The sequence below is a fragment of the Cynocephalus volans genome, chromosome 10 (assembly GCF_027409185.1).
Source record: "Cynocephalus volans isolate mCynVol1 chromosome 10, mCynVol1.pri, whole genome shotgun sequence".
Taxonomy (NCBI): domain Eukaryota; kingdom Metazoa; phylum Chordata; class Mammalia; order Dermoptera; family Cynocephalidae; genus Cynocephalus; species Cynocephalus volans.
The window spans coordinates 88,378,023-88,397,985 of record NC_084469.1 but is presented as its reverse complement, the minus strand read 5'-3'; the positions used below and the strand labels follow the sequence as shown (position 1 = coordinate 88,397,985).

Here is a 19,963-nt window from a genome sequence, read left to right as displayed (position 1 = left end):
TATTTATTTATTTATTTTTGGCAGCTGGTGATTTGGGGATCCAAACCCTTGACCTTGGTGTTATAACACGGTAGACTATTTTTAATCCTTAAAAATACACTGAGTTGGTTATTAACAGTCAGTCAGGGCTAATTTTATTCAAGGGTGGGACCTTCTTTTTAGTGTTCTTTGAATATTGTATGCCTCCTGATAAAAAAACACTCCAAAATATTTTAATGTTTGTTTTTCCCTTCAGTACAATCTTGATAACAAGAATAGCAGTTTATTAATATTTACTTTGTGCCAAGTATTCTGGTAAGCGCTTAAGAAGCATTGTTTCATTTCATCTTCTCAACCACCCTATGAGAGAGTTCCTGTTGTGATCTCTATTTTGGGCCATACACAAGGCTCAAGTGTTGGTAACTGCTCCAAGTCTCCAGGCTGGCTTTTGAGCAGTGGCATTGCTGTGATGTAAATGTGGGCCTGTCCAGCCTTTCAGCATTTGTGTGAACAATTCTTACATGTGTCTGTGGGACTTCAATGTTGATGTAGCAGCAGTGTACCCACAGGATTAGCTCTGCATTCTATAATAAAGCAGAAAAACAAATGAAACATGTCATTTCATGGCAAGCATGCTGTGCACTTATTAGAAAATCTCCCTATAGTCTCCTTTGCTTTACAATAATATCCACCTGGATTGTAATCTTTATAACCCAAAACAATCAGGAGGGCTGGCTGTGTAGCTCAGTTGGTTAGAGCACAGCCGTATAACACCATGGTCACGGGTTCAGGTCTCTCTGTACTGGCCAGCTGCAAAAAAAAGAAAGATCAAAATAATCAACATGGCTTTGGCGAAATTTGTCATATTTCTAGGTTTTTTTTATTTCTGAAAAGTGACATTCAAATTAACCTTTAATATTATTCCACTTCACGTATAATGCAAGGACCTTACAGCAATGTACTTCTATTTTCTCCTTTCCATCCTTTGTGCTACTGTTGTCATACATTTTAATTGTATTAGGGTACTTCAAAAAGTTTGAGGAAAAATAGAACTCTCAGTATAGTTTGTATTTTCTACAATTTTATGTAAGTGGAATTACATAAAACAATTATTCTGGCTTCTTTTATTCATTGTAATTATTTTGAGATTCATTCATGCCATGAAAATCAATAATTCATCCTTTTTATTGCTGAGTAGTATTCCATTATATGAATATGCCACAGTTTGTTTATCCATTCACCTTTTTTTTTTTGTCTTTTTTCGTGACCGGCACTCAGCCAGTGAGTGCACCGGCCATTCCTATATAGGATCCGAACCCGCAGAGAGGGAGCGTCGCTGCGCTCCCAGCGCCGCACTCTCCCGAGTGCGCCACGGGCTCGGCCCTGTATCCATTCACCTTTTGATGGATTTAGGTTGTTTCTAATTTTTGGTCACTCGAATAAAGTTGCTGTGAACATTTGCATGTGAATCTTTGTTTGGACATGTGCTTTCAATTTCTTTTGGGTAAATATCTAGGAGTGGAATAGCTGGGTCATATTATACTAAGTGAATATTCAGTTTATTAAGAAACTGCCAAACTATTTTCCAAAGTTGTTGTTCCATCTGTGTTTCCATCATCAGTATGAGTTACAGTTGCTTCATATCCTCACCAACACTTGGTGTGGTCAGTCTCTCTGTGTTTGTGGTTTTATAACTTTATTTGATAATCAGTGGTCAGTCCACATTAACTATCGGTTTTTGAAAGTTGTGACAGGTAACAAATAAACAGAACTTGTTTGGTGAATCTTCATCTTCATTATGCTTTCTCGACAACCATACGCAGACAGAGTATAGGATATTCTTTATTCCTTTGGCAAAGACAGCTTTGTTGAGCCTAGTGTCCAAGAACACATCTGGAGTTCCCATCTCCTTCATGGTAAATTTCCAGACCTCTTTGAGTGCCCACACAGCAGTTTCTTGAAGCTCACTCCATGGATGAGCTTGTGAATATTGAGTTGTACTCTCAGGTCACCACCTTGTTGATAGCAGAACAGCCCTTCTTGCCACCCTTCATTGTAGGAGCCATTCTGCTGGGACCAGGTTGGAATGAAAGAGCGCAAAGGATTGTCTGTCAGTTTTTAATATTTTGGATATTCAGTGGGTGTGTGGTAGTCTCTCATTGTGTTTTTATTTTGCATTTCTCTAATAATGAATGGTGTTAAGCATCTTTTCACGTGCTTTTTTAGGCAAGAGGGTAAATCTGTTACTCTATCTTTCCTATAACATATTTTGGAATAATTTGCAGGTATTTAAAAAATGCTGTCTTAAATCTTTTATATCTTTTTATATCTCCTTTTTTCCTTCCTTCTGATCTTTCTTTCTTTCTTTTTTTTTTGGCAGCTGGCTGGTAAAAAAATCCAACCCTGGACTTTGGTGTTATCAGCACCACACTTGATCTTTCATTTCAATAAGAAAACTAGTTGAATAGGGGCTTTGGGGCTTGACTGCCTGGATTAGAGACCTGGTTCCACCTCCTATTGGCTAGGAAATCTTTACAAGCCATTTAATTTCTGTGAAAAATGGGATGACAATGATATCAATTTATACAGTTGATGTGAGAATCAAATGAGATTGTCTGATGGCACATAGTAGACTACAGAAATGTGATCAGTAGATATTCAGGAAACACTGTAGAACAGAAGGCAGACCTTGATCAATTCATGTATCTTGTCGTTCAGTCTTAACCTTGAGTGTTCATGTCTCACTGTCCCAATGGGATGTTTTGTCCGTAGATCTGCGCTGGCTGCGGCCATTCTGGCAACAACATTGACTGGGCAGACTGTTGCCATTCCACAGCCTCACCGGAGATCCCGGTCTGAGAGTGACAGGACCTATGTTGAAAAGGAAAAGGACAGCTTCATCGAGCCCTATGACACCACCTCAGAGCTGAAGCCTCGGTAGGGACTGTATCACTGGCTCTGCTTCCTCTCAGGATGGAAGAGGAGCATCTCAGTATGGTCTCTGTGTATGTGTGCAGGTGTGATGTGTGTGTGCACATTTATCTATATGACTAGTGTCTTATTCATCAGGTTTTTATCACTAGTGTCAAAGGGACACTGTCCAGGGACATTAATTGCTCTTGGATCAGAATTTTCTCCAGAGTGGATCTTGTTAAATTATGACTTATAAGACACCGGTCGTTTTCATGGCAGCACAGAGCCAATGAATTCAGCGTTGCTTTTAGCCCTTAGTAGGATTCTCTGTGCCACAACCTAAACAGTGGGAGTTGTCACTCATCACTTCTCATGTACCTCTAACATTCATGTTATTTTCCTTCTGTGGCACCTGTAATATAAAATTTTTCCTTTATTGCTTGAGCTGGGTTTGAGGGCTAGGGGTTCAGGAAGGTTTCCTCCTGTGGAGGACAGGATGGGGGGAGAGCATAGGGATGTATAGAAATCAACTAGGAAGAGCTCGAGTGTTGAGGGATGGTCATTGTGGGGCTGGGATGAGCTTTCCAGATGGAGAGGAGGGAGTATGAGACGTGAGTATTGAAGGAAGATATGTGTGTTTGGGAGGACCTAATGAGGTGGAGAGTGATTCAAGATGGGGTTGGAGGTGTGGGCAGGACCTAGGCCAGGGATGCCTTTGGTGTCCTGCTCTGAGACTTGTTAACTCCCCTAGCAGTGGCAGGAAGACACTGAAGAGCTTTAAGGGCTCATGGGGTGGGGTGGGGATACATGATCAAATGTGCCTTTTTAACTGTCATGTATATTCAATTTTGGTTTTTTTTGCTTTCTGATATATCAAATATTCTTTCTTTTTTACACAGTATAATCTATCAATTTTTTCCCTTACTGTTTCTGTCATTATTGTCGAATTTAGTAAAACCTTTCCTGCTACGGTATTATATAAATACTTAATGTATTTCCTTCTAGGATATGTTTTTATTTTTTGTTTTTACATTTAAATCTTGATTCCATTCTGAGATGTTTGAATATAGCCTGTTTTTCTCCTGGTAAGAGTTATATTTTGGCTGAATAAGAGTTAAAGATGAGGAAATGGTTCCAAAATTCATTGGAAAGAATAAGCACAAAAGACCATCAGATGAAATCTGGGAAGGAACAATACTAGCCCAGGGGGAGGGCTGGATTAGCCCCATCATATTTTAAAACATATAGTTAAAGTAGTGAAAATAGTGTAGGACTGGTTCAGTGATAGAGAGGTGCCTGTGAATATGCTGAGGTGAACTTAGCATTTGCAAGCATATTGAGTCTTTAATACAGGCAGCCCCACAGATGAAAAGGGGAAGGAAAGATTCAACAGTACGAGCAATATTAGAAAACAAGTTAGCTTTGAGCCTTGCCTAAGTCATACGCCAGAATAAATTCCTATTGAGTGAAAGGATTATTCTGTATATATGAAAACATAAATAAGACTATGAAATCCAGTATCCAGTCATCAGACCTCTCAGGGGGAGATGACTGCTATTTACTTCTAAGCTAAGAATTTAGAAGATAAAAAAAATTTTAAATTATCTATATATTAAAAATTTACATAGCCAAAATAAAATTAATTGAATAGGAAAAATATTTACAGTAAAAATGAAGTCAGAGTTTTCATTTTATTAGATAAAAAGTTAATTTTGAGTTGTAATGGACCTGCTGGAAGCAAAATGGACAAAGGCCATGAACAGACAATTCAAAATAGAGGAATTATGACTCAAAAACAAATATGTGGAAAAATATTGTCTCAGTAAGAAATGTAAATTTAGACAGTAAGATTTAAATTGTTTTGGCAAGTTTTAGAAAATTATTTATAATGTAGCTGCGGGGGAAATGATTTGTGAAATGATTTTGTGCAGGATGAACGTAGACACAAAATGTTCGTACCATTACACTCAGCATGTACTGTATGGTGGCTTGCTTTATAGAACTAATCCTAAATACAGAAGAGATTATCTGCACGTAGATGTTCATTACAAGGTTATTTATAATAGTGAAAAGTGGAGGGGAAAAAAATCCCACCAAAGTAAGGGTGATATCTGACTAAACTGCTATATATACTTAATTCCCACATTTTAAAATGTTGACTATAAAAATTTATTAATAGCAAGGCAAATTGTATACATATACAGTGATAATTATAAAGACAGAAAAAAATAGAGGGAAATGCTGAGTGTACAAAGAGATAGGATAATAGACGATTTAATCTTTTAGCTTCTATACACAGTTGACCCTTGAACAACACAAGTTTAAACTATGCGGGTCTACTTACGTGCAATTTTTTTCAATACTGTATAGCACTGTAAAAGTATTTTCTCTTCCTTATGATTTTATTTTATCTCGCTTAGTTTATTGTAAGAATACAGTATATAAAATATGTGTTAATCAACTGTTTGTGTTATAGGCTGTAGTTAAGTTTTGGGGGAGTCAAGAGTTATACATGGATTTTTGACTGCGTGGGGGGTCAGTGTCCCTAATCCCTGCATTGTTCAAGGGTCAGCTGTCTTTGTGATGTATTTATAATACTTTTATGGTAGGCTGGGAGGCATTGCATTTAAAACATATATATCAATGTCAAGTGTTAGGTTTATTTGCTTTATTCTTCAATGTTCTTATACAGACCAGATTGGCAGAGTGAGATGAGAAGAAGAACTTCCTTACCATCCTTTGAAATGCTGGGCTATGGGGATGAAGAGGACGCTGAAACACCATGGTCATCCAGCTACAAGGAGTCGGGGGATGTCAGTGCCCAGAAGGAAGAGGGAGGTGGCAGTGATGCTGAGTATGCTGGGCCACACAGAGATCAGGTGTTTTTCAAATTCCAAAGTTTCTTCTCGATATTCACCTTGACCTTAACTTACAGTAAATTCCATACAGTTTAATAGTAAAGACTTTCTTTTCTCTATTTTGCATTTGATAGCTTTTGCTTTGGGGCTTATTTTTTAAATGTGTCCAGCCTTATTTCTATCTGATTAGGCTAAAATTTAAACTTTTTTCCTTTTAAAGACAGAGATAAACATCTTCATGTTCTTGATGTAGATTTCCATCTGAAGCTAGTAATCCTGCTCTTTAGCCACAAAAGTTCATTTACCTATCACTTTTCCACTATCAGTCTTCACATCTCAACCTCTGTTCAGGTTCGTGCCTGACAAGAGGAATATCGTCATGTCTCTCTCAGTAGTAGCTGATGTTCCTTGAGTGCTTACCATGTATGCATTTCTGTTTGTAGCTCTTTCATGCATTCGTCTTAGCTGGTCTCCCACTAACTCTGTGAGGGGTTCCATTCACTGCCCAGAGGAGCCAAGGTCCAGAGAGGCTGAAGGAGCCGAGCTTCTCCACTGCCAGCTGCTCTACTAATCCTGATTTTTAAATCATGCTCCCAGAGTTTTGGAAACTGGATAGTGCCATTTCTTTAATGGTAAAAGATAGCACCATAATCTCTTTGTCCTTTCTCTTTTCACCATCACTGTAACATGTATTATTCATAGTGACAGTACATATACATTCACAGCATCGGGCTGTACTCATACTGATTATATTTATATTGATTATCCTATACTATATTAAATCACATTTTAAATGGTCTTAGGGAGCTTATTTTGAGGAATCCTTATGTGGGTATTTCGTGATAACCATATACATTACAGACTTTACCAGGCACAATTAGGTTTCTGTACAGCAAGGAGTGCTGGAACAGACAGGTGTTGTAGAGTCCTCGAAGGCTTCAGTGAAGTCCCGCTGCTCCCCATCTGCACACTTTCTGGCTAGTTCCACACTAATGTTACAGATAGAGTTGTGTCACTCAACTTCTAGAAGAGAAGCTTGCAACCACGTTTCCCTCAGAACAAAGAGATTATAGTGATCCATACAGCCTCCTTTGTTGTTCAAAGAACAAATATTATATTTTTTTAGGCAAGTCTGTCATGGTGGCTCTAGGACCCATGTGTAGTAGGAAAAAAATTTTTTTTTTAACTTGAAAAGTAGAAAATACGAGGGTGCTTCAAAAAGTTCATGTAAAGATTTGTATTCTTTTTTTTTTTTTTTTTTTTCCCGGTGGCTGGCCAGCATGGGAATCCAAACCCTTGACCCCTTGACTTTGGTGTTACCAACACTGCACTCTAACCAACTGAGCTAAATGGCCAGTCTCATCTTATTTTTTAATTCTATCTTTCCATGAACTTTTTGAAGTACCCTTCTAATATAACACATTAGTGTTTCTATTCTTCAGAATAAACAAATAGTGACTTTTTTTTTTTCCCTGCTTGCTTCAGATTTTTTTTTTAAATAAAAGAAACAAAATGTTCCAGTTCGGGTTGAAGTCATTTTTGTCTCCCATCCCTACTCCCTTGGAAGCCCATCTTTTCTTCGATTTAGAGTACTCCCCCCCGCTTTTTTTTGGGCAGCTGGCCAGCACAGGCATCTGAACCCTTGACCTTGGTATTATAACACCACGTTCTAACCAACTGAGCTAACAGGTCAGGCTGGAGTACATTTTTGAAGTCTGTGTCTTTATTCTTTTATTACAAGTAAGTCTGAGTAAACAAATATAGTACTAGCACCTTTAGGTTGTCCTACTGAACCAATCATTCCACCTCTCTGCTTCTTTACTCAGCATCGTAGTTTCGAGACTGATCCATGTCAATTTATTTATCTGCTCACCTATTGATGAACACTGAGGTGGTTTCCTTGCACATGTTTGATACATGTACCTCTGTGTGCTGGATCACATGAGATACTGCCAAATTGTCCTAAAAGCAGTTTTTCCCTTTTATTTTTACCCCCAGCAGTGTATGTGTGCCTGTCTCCATGTTTCTGTACATCCCAGCCAGCAGGAAAACCCTTCCCAACTCAACCCAGAAACCAGAGGTTGAATATTAGTAACTGATAGCAATTGAAAGGTCTCATCATAACCTGCACATTGTCCTGGCCAAGAGCAGATGGCATGAATGAAAGGTCCCTTAAACTAGAAAGGGATTTCAATTTGCCATGGCTTATTAGTTTGTTTTTTGTTTTTTGTTTTTGGTAGGGGAGATAATAGGAAGAGGAGGACATATTGACCTTTTCTGAGCATTTAATATATGCTGGGCAGTTTATATGTACAATCTCATTTACGTCACACCCCTGGGGATAAGTATGTAAAGAAACAGGAAATAACTTGCCCGAGGTCACCCAACCAGCCACCCAGTGGCAGAGACAGGATTCAGACCAGGGTGGCTAGTCTTCCCTGTTTAGAATTAAAAATTGTGTTTACAGTCCTCATGCCTATCAAGAATATCTCTTAGACATAAGACTTTTTTTTCAAAACTGACCAAGGATTTCTAAATTTATAATATGATTAAAATAGCTCCCTTTGATAGCTGGTAGAACAGAGGACAGTAATATGATTAAAATATATATCTGTGTAAAACTGCGTGTGTGGGCCATAGAGAACTGCTTATTTAATCATTAGATGGTACTGGCTGTGATGGTGATATTGCCTATGGGGGTACGTTTTAATTTAAAAAAAAGGAAAAGGAAAACTGCCTTCCCTATATTTACTATAGACATTTATAATCTCAGGTGAATGATTTATAATTTTATCCTTTTTATAAGGTCATTCATACTTCCCTTGAAGCAAGTAATAATCAAAACTATTAAAATAAGGTAATATACCATCCCAAATTAGGCAATTTGGACATAAGTCTCATGCCTCTGTCTGTATTTTAGGATAGTTTGGGCAAACATCTTCATGTGAAGTGTGCACCTTCTTGGAAATGGCCTAACAAATAGAAAGTCTTGTTTTCAGCAGTTTTCTTGACTCCACCCAAGAGTCAGGCTGGAGGGAAAGTGGGGTTTTGAATTTGTGGTCAGTTCACAGGATGTTAGAGCCCAGTGGGTGGAGCAGTGCCATGGGCATTCAAAGACCTGAGTTCAAGTCCCAGCTTCTTTACCTCCCAGTTGTGTGACTTAGGTGAGGCAGGTAAGCTTTCTGCACTGAGTTTCTTCAAACAGTAAAGGACTGTCTTGGGGAAGACTGTCTTTGGATAGGTAAATAATTCAACATGTATTTATTGAGCATTGTGCTAGGTGCTAGGGAGTCGGCGTGAGCAAGACAGAGTCCATAGTCTGTGCTGTCTTTAAGTTCTTTGAGGGTATAGGTTGGATTCTGGACAGTAAAGGTGGGCTCTGCACAAGTGTCTCCTTTCAGCTTCTGCTTCCTACCTTCTGCCCTGTGGGAATGACCAGACTTCTCCTCGGCCATCTACACCATTGATGACACCGCTCCCATCAGAGGATCACTGTGAACCTTTATAACTGTGACAATGTTATTTTGACACAGTGCCATTTGCATGCTGCCTGAGCTCTGGCAGCTCCTAGCATTCTCTCTTTGTTCCAAACTTCATAGATTTGGTAGTTGTTATCTCGTTTGTGGTTTGGGATTATGGGTATTGACTTAGCTCTTATTTTCTTATTTCTTTTTTCTATTCTTTTGATTGATTTCAATGGGTTGTTTTTTTTTTTTTTTTTTTTTTTTTGGTCTTTTTCGTGACCGGCACTCAGCCAGTGAGTGCACCGGCCATTCCTGTATAGGATCCGAACCCGCGGCGGGAGCGTCGCAGCGCTCCCAGCGCCGCACTCTCCCGAGTGTGCCACGGGCTTGGCCCATTTCAATGGGTTTTAAGGGAGGAAAGTATAGTCTAAATGCCTTATTATCATATTCAAACAGAAATCACCAATAGGATATTATTGAAGCCCTTCTGTCATACATCCTTACCGTTGTTGTGTTCGTGCATCTGCAGAGCATCTTGTCCTGAAATACCATATGTTCATTCATTTGTTCATTTGTCCAACCAGCTACTGACAAACTGATATTTCAGTGCATGCCATATGCCCAGATGCAGACTCAGAGGAATCATTCGTGGACGGGCAGACCAGTTCTCTCTAGAAATTTGTGCAGGACAGAGAATGGTGGAGATTCTTTTATTGCTGCTGCTGCTGAGGATTAGAAATGTCCTCTCTTTCTCTCCACAGTTTAACATTTTTAATTTCTTTAAAATTTTCTTTTTGTCACACAAGTAATACATGAATAGACATTTCTTATAAAAACTTTGATATTGTGCATAAGCAAAAGTCCTCCCTGAAACCCTGTTTTTCCTATTCCAGTCCTCCTCCTCTCTCCAGGAGAAATCTCTCTTGTCAGTGTGGTGTGTATATCATTTTTTTGGCTGCAAATAATGGAATACACAAACATAAGGCTTAAATAATAGACATTTGACTCTCTCACAAAATAAGGTCAGGAGGTAAGGGATCACAGAATTCTTGCAGCTGCTGTGAAGGCTACCACCTGAGATTCCCTTGGCCTTCTCTTCATGGTCACGAGTCACAGCAGGTCCTGGTCCCAAAGCAGAAAGGAAGAGGTGGGGGAAGGTCTTTCTTGGCAGGCTGCTGTGTTTTTATTAGGGAGAAAAATTTTTCCTGGAACCTCCCAGTAGGATGCTCACTGGTCACACCCATACCTTGACTAACCACTGGTTAAAAGGAAGAGGATTATTACCATGAGTCATACCCTAGGGCTGAGCCCATTTGCACCAAGCAAAATCAGGATTCTCTTAGTGAGATAGAAACACAGGGACTGGCGGCTGGGTGGGCAACCCAGCAGAGCTTGCCACGGCACGAGCCCTTCTGCAGTCTCTCTGTCTGCGTTTACATATATACATCCATGTGCAGATAGAAATTTCCACTGTTGGTTTGTGTGTGTGTAGATTATTGACTCTACCACCACGAACACCTCCGCACGAGCTTGCTCCCTATTGGTAGCAGTAGAAGGCCAGGATAGCAAGTAAGCCAGCAAGCCATCACTCCAGCCAATCTGCAGAAGCCACCAAGAGAGTGAGCTCTGCCAACTTCCAGTGTTGGGGCCTCCTCCATGCACAAGTAAAGAAGCATAGATTTACAAACCTTAATTTTATCTATCTGAATGTGAACAAGTCAGGGGAGGTCCCACATGTTGTTGGACCCACAAAGGTCCCAGCACAGACCCGAGCAGTCCTTCTACCTTACAAGTCCAAACTGTCCCTTCCAGAGTTAGTCCTTGGTTCACTGCACATTCTTACCACATTCTTGCCCAGACTTTTCCCCAAGGTGCAGCTAGCTGGACCCTTATGTCATTCCTCCTCTAATGACAGTAAAATGCATTTTGGGTGGAGTTCTCATGTTAGCATCATTGATGTGAGGAGAGGTACCTGGGAAAGGGCCAGTGCATCACCAGGGCTAATCACTGCTGCTTTTTCCGTCATCTTACTCTGAGTCTTCTCATCAACTTCACATTTCCTTGACAATACTGAGTAGCTTAATATCTGACAGGGTGAACAAGGCAGTTTGTTTCTGGGAGATAAAAAGGAAGAGGTTATTTATTTTCTTTTATTTCAAATGATGAGTAGATTGGGAGACCTATCTGCTGTTCCTCCTGAGCCAGGTCACCTTGAAGCCATGTATACAGAGCCTGGTGGACCTAGTGACCTTAGCTCTTGGCTCTGAAATGCCCCTTCTCGTGGGCATCTTGCTGGTCCCTGCCACCACCTTCCTGCCAGCCTTGGCAACAGCCCTTCCATTGCCTGCAACATGGCACAGCTGAACCAAGGTGATCACAAAAGAAGATTTTACTGAAGAATCAGAGTAGCAGAAGACAAGCCAACCCAGAGAGCACCACTCATAGTTTACCATACAGGACACAGTTCACTGTTCTTCCTCTTGGGCAGCCTCTGTCTCTGCTGCCCAGAGCCCTGCTAGTAGGATTGTCTCCTTGTCAGAGGTGGTCCCATACCTAGCACACAGGTCTCCAAGAGACAGCTCTATGGTCTGCCACCTTCATGATACCTATGTAGGAGCTGCTCACAGACAGTAGAGGTTCCATTCCAGCAGGAAATGACATTTACAGTGGACTCACGTGGTCAGCAAACGTAATGGGCCTCAATCCCAAACAATTGAGTGGATGAGGGCTCTCCAGGGCAGTTCTGCAATTCTTATCCCTCAACACTAATAACAGTCTCATTGCTGGGGTAGGATGGTATTGGGTGCTATACAGAGCAGGCCAGAGGCAGCCCCTTTTGCTGGGTTGGTCCCTGGCAGGAAGGAGGAAGGAATACTGTCCGGGCTGCTTGGATGTGATATGAAGCTCTCCATGGCCTAAGCATTACTTGGATGGTGTTGCCTTTGCCATCTGGGCTTTTCCTGAGGGCCTGGAAGTTTCATCCAGCTCCACCAGGTGTGGCCCTTTTGTGTAAGGAAAGCAGCTGAGGTGCTCAGGGAGGAGGGTAGTAGTGGGGAAGGTAAGAAATAAGACATTTGAGTTTGTTAGGAGGACATTTTATACAGGTAACATTTATCTCGTTTTTTGTAACAAAAGGTGCCATTGTCACATGGGGTAGACACTGACGATGATGAAAATATTTCTGAGCAAGATGAGTTTCCAGGCTCACCTCTGATACTACAGCATACACAACAAAAAGGTAAAAAAAAAAAAAAAAACTGTAAAGTATGACAGCACTTTGTGGCAATGAATATTGGTTACTTATAGCCATTGCACAAGTGGCTTCATAATTTTTAAGTAGGAATTTACCTAAAATTTATTTTCCCTGAAGATAAGTTATTCCACAGTCAATTTCCTGGATGTTAGGCTGTCATTAAAGTATGAGGTGCTCACTCTTGAGCCCCTTTTGTCTGTTCTCTGAGCCATGAGAGGACACATGGGGACTAGAGTTCTGACCCACGCTGTGAAGCCCAACACGCTCCTCTCCCTGCGCCTCCTGGTGCCTGGTGCTCCCTGGAATGGACGAGTGATCTGTCTAGTTCACCACGCTAGCCCCAGTGTCTGGGGCAGGGCCTGGCCCACAGCGGGGCATCAGTAAAGATGGCTTTATGATGGATGAATGGGTGCAGACATGTTTCTAATTCAGTTCTGTCACTGTGCAGCACCAACTGTCTTTATATATTTTATTTGGCACAATTAGAGAATTTGGTGCATTATCGCAAAGGGAGGAACAGTTTTCAGTTTCCTCAGAGGTGGCTTACGTTTGAGAAGTAAGAAAGACAACGTGGCATACAGTGGGCAACCAGTGACTGCTTGGTCAGGACCCTCAGAGTTGCTTGGGCTCAGGGAAATGTTTACATAAATCAATCCACAAAGTGACTGCCTGGAAAGCAGAATGCCAGCTTAGTAACACCTGGGCCAGAAAACACCTACTGGTTAGTTGCCATATTTTTTAGTATTCAATTCATGTAAAAAGTGTATCTCTTTTTTAATTATAGAAGAAATACTTTCTTGCTGTAAAAAAATAAATAAAACTCAAATACAGAAGTATCTAAAGCTAAACATAATTGTGCTCCCATAGATAATTGCTTTTAACAATTGAGAGTGTGTGTTGTGTGTGCGTGTGTATGTATAAATAAAATACACGCTATTTTGTTGCCTGCTTCTTTTCATCTCACAAGACATTCTGAATATCTTCTCTCCTCCCTTTTCTAATATCTGTGTTGTGTGGCCTGATGTATCGTGTAGCAGTCAGGATCCAATCAGGAGATAGAACCCGCATAATGATTTGAACAGAGAAAGCAGAATTATTAATTATAACAGGATTGCCTATAAGGGGTAAAGAGAATGCTCAAGAACGAATGAATAGCATGTAGAGGGAGCAGCCACTATCTCTGGAGCTGCTGCAGAGCATTTGAGGAAGAAACAAATCTGGAAGATCCTCACCCAGAGCTGAGATCTAGACCTTGGTGGAGAGGGTATGGCTGTGGCCTGCTGGCTGGTGGAGAAGTTTGCTGAGGTGCTGCCCTAATGAAACTCACTGGGAGGCTGCCCTCTGGGGTGGGGTGCCAGGAGAACCCACCTATGGTGGGGTGCTGCACATTGCAGTCCACCAAAAAAAAGGAAAAAAAGGAAGGAAGGAAGGGAGAAAAACAGGCCAGAATCAGGAAACAAATCCCCTTCTCCTCCACTGTCCCTCCAGCGCCCTCTACTGACAAAGGTTATCATCTCCCCAACTAGCAGGGTGGAAATGTAGTGACACAAGCAGGCAGTGAGCCGAGAGGCAGTGACCACCGCACAGCTGGCAGCATGAATTTGGAGCACAGGTGGTGATTGGGAGGGACTGCAGCTTCAGCAGTAGTTCTTGTTTTGTGGTGGGCATAAGAAGTCCCTGGATACTTGTAAAAAAGCTTCACACTCCAAATTCTAATTCCATGGCTCTGGGATGGGCCAGAAGTTTATATTTTTAACAAGTACCTTGGGGAATCCAACATGAGTGATTCGGGGATATCAGGAGCCCTGACTTTTAGTGGTTTAGTTCTTGCCTTGGTCATTTCCAGGAGATACAGGACTTGGCTAAGTTAGAGTTCTTTCATCAGATTGCTATAAGAATAATTAAGTCATACATGGAAAGCACAGCACCTTCCTTTGATGCTAGTGATAATTATGTCTAAAGACGAAAGCTGTGGTAGCCTGGTGCCTCACTGTGTACTCTAGTGAAACCCCTGCCAAGGAGACCAGACATTCAAGTCCTTTGGTCAAGGCGTCAGCTCCCTTGGTCAGAGCTGCCAAGTTCTTATGCATGGACATCATTCCCCTCCCTAGATTTTTTGCAGACCCTCTCCCTTCTTTGATCCCACAGTCCCCTCCTGCTGGTGCTTTCCCTTTCTCCTCCTCAACAGCCAAATTTGTCAAGTGACACATCTCTCCACACCTTCTCCCTTTCCTCATCTGACAGTGTCTCCTCAACCCACTCCAATCTGGCTTCTCTCTTCATTCCCCCACCAGACCAGAGGACTTCATGTTAAATATGGTGGATGATTTTCTGGCTTCATCTATATGACTTCTCAGGAGCATTCCACATGGATGACAGCTTTGGCTGTCTTAAAACCCATCTGTCCCCTGGCCTCCATGACATCTTGCTCTCTTCATTTCCTCCTACCTCCCTGGGTGCCCCTCCCTCATCTCCTTGTAGACCCATCTTCCTCTACCTGCCCATTAAATGGTGGGGTTCTTCAAGGCTGTCTAGGCCTTCTCTCTACTCTTCTAAGCACTCGCACCCTGCTGCCCTGCTTCAGATACCATTTATTGTGTGCTGTGCCCAGGTTTCTTCTCCCAGCTCATGACGCTGTGTAACCAACTGCTGCTGTGTGATTCCGTTCATTTATCCACTCAGCCAGCAGATAAATGTACACATGTGGAGTGCCCACTATGTTTAAAACACAAATGTGGTAGTGTCCCCTCCCGCCCCCATGTACTCCATGCACCCCATACCCTTTCAACTTAGATCTCTTGTGCGGTTTCCCAGGGCTGCAACATGTGCCACAACCTGGCCTCTGCCAACCATTCTCCAGTCACCCTGGTGTTCTTTTATTTCCTCAACGCCCTGACGTTCCCTCCTGCCACTGGACCTCTGTACATGCTATTCTCCCTTCTTTTTTTTAGTTCCCTGCTCCCCCCCCCCAGCTTTATTTTGTGAAGAATTTAAGGGTGATATAGGAGACTCCATTAAATATGAAAGTGGTAAGATCCAATATAACATTGCAGGAAACCAAATCAAGACTATTTTAAAAGTGTTATTAGAAATGTAGATTTTTCCTTGTCATATTATTTTCAACGTTTGTTCATCAGTCAGCACCTACTATGTGCTAGGGGTGACAGAGCCACAGGCCCTCACATTCCAGTCATAGAGGAGGATGTGCAGATTGCAAGCTCAGGCTGGGGTGCTGAGGTGGGCACAAGGACCCGGGGAGTGGGTAACATTGCCTGCCAGTCAGAGAAGGTGGCAGGAAAGGAGGTTTACTAGGCTGGACTGGGAAGGACAAGGGTGGGTTGTCATCATGTGACTAATGTGTCTGGTAGTCCAGGCTGCCCCAGGACATTGACCAAAAGCGTTTTGGTTAAAACCAGTTGATCAACATGACTTTTTGGTCAAAAATAAGCTCTTCGGTGATTAGTTGTTCAAGTATTGGTCATTTTAATAAGCCAGGAAGTAGATTTAGCATTTTTAAATATTTTGTCTGTTTTCTGAATTCTGTGGAATGTTTTTCATTTTTTGCACAATTGTTTATTTTCAGCCACTTATTTATAGTCTGCAGATCAGTAGTAGGAAGTTAAAAGCAACCTGGATGTCCAAGTTTTCACTGTAGCAAAGTGTACAGGCAAACTGGGGTCACCCTCTTCATGGGGTACCTGAATTACCATTGTGTAGCAGATGAGTAATGGAGCAGGATTTGTTTTCATCTTTATCACTGAGGCAGTTGGCTTCAAGGAACAACTATTTTTCTGACCAAGTTGGATGCTACTTCTGGGCAGGATAGGCAGAGAGGAGTCCAGCCTTGGCCCATTTGGGGACTGGTGGGCAGAACATGGAGAGAGAGCATAGGGGTGGGGGAGTGTTGGAAAGGCGGGGAGGAGCCCAGCAGGGGAAGGGGTCAAGGTTACCCTGAAGAGTTTGGCCTTGGTCCTGCTCAGGAGTGAGCATGGTTGAGACAGACAAGGAATTCGGAGTCCAGTTCCCGGCCTTGCCCTGGGACCAGCTTGCCACATGTCCCTGCCCAGGACCTTGTCTTGCTCATCTGTAGGAGGAAAGTTTCTGTGATTGTACTCTTTTGAGCTGTCAGATTTCTTTATTTTTAAAAGTTTTCTTTCTTTTTTTTATCAGATAGTAAATACTCTGTTCTGAATTTAAAGGTAAGATTTTTTTTTTAAAGAAACCAATATTCTCAATAAATAGAATTTCCACCATAATTTTTAAACAACTCTTGTGATTTGTGGGAAAATCTTCCCTTAAAAGTTCTTTCCTATTGAATATTTCTTTTAAATACTTTTAAAACATGAGGAAACTCATATTTTCCAAAGCTTAATAATGAAAGTAATGTATTGAAAAGTTAGAAATCACTTAATTTGTGGAATGAATAGATAATTTCAATAACTAATTTGCAAATACAGAAATAGTTCTACTTAAGTTTTTAATTGTACGATGTCATAGGAATTTAAAAATAAGATATTTCTCGGTAAAGTTCATTTATAATCTTACCTACGTTTTCAGCAGAAATCAGAAACAATATCACACAGATGTATAATGGAAAAATTAGCAAAAGGTCAAAGCCTTCCCTTTTCTCTAAGTTTTGGATTGAAAAGCAAGGTCTTATTATATTCTTTTCTCAGCATTTTGCAAACATTCTGCATTACAATAGCTGGGGTCTTTTTTGCATATTGCAGTGAGAAAAGGCCTGGTTGGAGTTGGCTTTGTGCATCTCTGCTCAGCGTTCCCAGCCTTAAAACAGGATTTAGAATGTGAACTGACCTCTGACACTCAGGCAATCTGCATGGAAAGATACAGACACAGCTCACAGGCAAAAAGGCAGGAAGAGAGCTGGGACAGGACTTCCCTTTGTGTCTCAGAGAACCCACCTGGAGGGGAAGACCCTTAAGGTTTAAGATTTAGTTATAAGAAACAGTAGATTTTAAACTTTCTAAAGGTAAAGCGAACTAAGAACCACAAGAGCCAAAAGGGGAAAAGTATGCTTAAATATGTGATATATGCTGACATAGCTTCTCGTGTCAGTCCACTTTTAGGAGATGCTAAGACTCTTCATTCATTCCTCTTATGTTTTTTGTTCCCTAGGATGAAAACGCTCCATTATGTGAAAAACCTCCACCCTCTCCAGGTATTTGCCTTTTGAATTTTACTCTGATGGGAAAGCTTATTGTTCTAGAGAATACCCAGAATAATTTCTTTTGAAAGTAAGGTCACTTTTTCTTTTCCCTGTAAAGGCTGTTGCTCTGTCCTTTTTACTGGAATTGAGAAGTATCGGTTGTTGAACTTCCGTCATTGCCCCCAAAAGACAGGGTCCCAGCACTGACGATCCAAACTCAGATCCCGGGGAGTGCTGTGGACCTGTGGGATGTGATTAGATCCGGGGGTCGGGTGTATGCAGATGAGTGCTTTGCTCGGGTTCTGGAGGCAGAGTGAGAGGTCTAGAGATGCTTTATGGGATACATCCTCCTGTACAGTTTGGGGAGTTTCAGTAGTTTCCACAGTGGATTTTGTTGTTTTGGGCTGTTATGTCTTGCATCACTAGTCTGAAAATCCTATTTTAAGTCTGTCCTCCATGTCAGGTTGGCCTTCTTTTCAGCCTTTCTATTTCAGTGTTTTTCATGCTGTATTCTGGAAGATCACTGGGGCTCTAACTTCTAGCCCACATCTTCATTCTTCATTCTGTGTATTCTGCTAGTCAGCCCATCGTTTGATTTTGTTATTTATCGAAATGTTAATTCCCACGATTTCTAATGAGACATTGACTACAGTCTTTCTGCAAATCTTAGCTATGCTTATTTCACTCCTGCAGTCTGTGCCCCTCTTTCCCCTCTCATTTGACTTTGGTGCTTTTCTTGGCTCAGATATGTGATCTTCTGAGGCAGTGTGCTAACCTTGGTCCTCGAGAGCTCCCTGGTGTCCCGTCTGAGGATGCTGTGTCTGTTTACTGCAGGCTGCTTAGAGAGGGGAGACCAGCTGGGCTGCCAGGTGCACAGCTTGTCTGCAGTGACTGATGGGGACAGGCAGGATGTGTGGACAGGCAGGAGGTGTGGACCCCCTCTCCCTCCTGGGTTTCTCTAGCCCCCTGGCCTGCCCTGCCTCTCTGACCTCTGGGCCTCTATGTACTTCCCGGAGAGGGGCACACACTTCTGCTGCTGCTGCCTGGCCCAGGAGGTTGACCCCTTGCTACTCCCACTCTGTTGTTCTAGCTGGACCCTGCATCAGCTCTTTCTAGGCCACTTTGTGTCCCTACTCTTACCAGAGCAAGGCTTGTCCCTGGAGTCACCCCCACCTTTTGTAGTTGACCTCTCCTGGCATATTTTAGGCTGTGGCTTCCATCCTCAATCTAATCTCAACTGCCTTCTCTCTGGGATTCCTCATGGTTCGCTTCTTGTTCTCAGTGTACTTGTGGAATTACCCATTTCGTAGCCTCTCCTTTCATGTTCTAGGGACTGGGTATGTGTGTGTTTCAGAGCCACCAGCCCCCCACCCTTATCTGCTCACAGAAGTTCTGTGTCTGCCTCCACCTTTGCCGGGAGGCATCCCTGGCCAGGGGGCCTGTTGGCGTTCTCACCTCCTTTGACTTCTATGAGCATATTTCCATGGAACACCACTCTGTTTTCCTCCAACCTTTCCTGCTATTCCTTCTTTTTTTTTTTTTTTAATTAAACCAAAATTATTTTATTAGCCTCATTTACCAAAATTATGTGAACTGGAATTCTTAAAACAATTTTTAGTTTTTCTAAGAACTGTTTAGCACGTTTAAAGTATTAGAAGTTACCTTATTTTCTAAATTTTGGGTAACACTGAATTTCTGTATGTATTTATTTATATATATAAGCCAATATAGATTGAAAGCTCAAGGAGCTCAGAGTTCCTTTAATTTGAGATACTTTATAATCTAATTGATTAATATCCTCCAGAGATAGGAAAACATTGCACACTTAAACAAAAAGAGGTAAAGACCTTTCTGAATTTTGGACACATACACACACAGACACATAGTGAGCTAACAGCTTAAATTCTGAAATTGTAGCCGTGGGTCAAGGATAAACGAGAAACACAAAAGTTCACTAGATATCAAAGAGCTGTTCTCCTCTGTGCTCATGAAACTGTCTTGCTACTCCTCACACTTCTTTGTGACTTTTTGTTTTCTCCTCTCCCTGGTGCCTTCAGGTGCTGGTGGCTCCTCAGTCTCTGTCCAGCCAAGGCTGCCTTCAGAGCTTTGGGCCTATATCCTAACCTGAGTTTGCCTCTTCCCCCGCTTTTGTCCCCACACCTGCTCTCCATTTTGTGCCTTGTCTGGGTAAGTGTCTCCAAACCACAGACCTTGGCAGTCCTCCTTTATTTGCTTATCCCTCACTGCCCACACCCACTCAGCCATTAAGCCCTGTCGGGTTTTAGCCCCTGAGTCCTCTCATATGTCCCTTCCTTTCTGTCCCCACTCT

The 19,963-nt window shown here is 41.8% G+C and overlaps 1 protein-coding gene across 1 annotated transcript in view; it reads left to right on the top strand.

Annotated features, from left to right (window-relative positions):
• The window catches only part of CEP89 (centrosomal protein 89), a 64,509-nt gene that overhangs the window by 5,392 nt on the left and 39,154 nt on the right, over positions 1–19,963 (top strand). Inside the window, exons 3-7 of the mRNA XM_063112186.1 lie at positions 2,752–2,916; positions 5,585–5,771; positions 12,350–12,452; positions 16,638–16,666; positions 17,604–17,646. Coding sequence (XP_062968256.1) covers positions 2,752–2,916; positions 5,585–5,771; positions 12,350–12,452; positions 16,638–16,666; positions 17,604–17,646 — 527 coding nt within the window. The remainder of the gene's footprint in view (positions 1–2,751; positions 2,917–5,584; positions 5,772–12,349; positions 12,453–16,637; positions 16,667–17,603; positions 17,647–19,963) is intronic.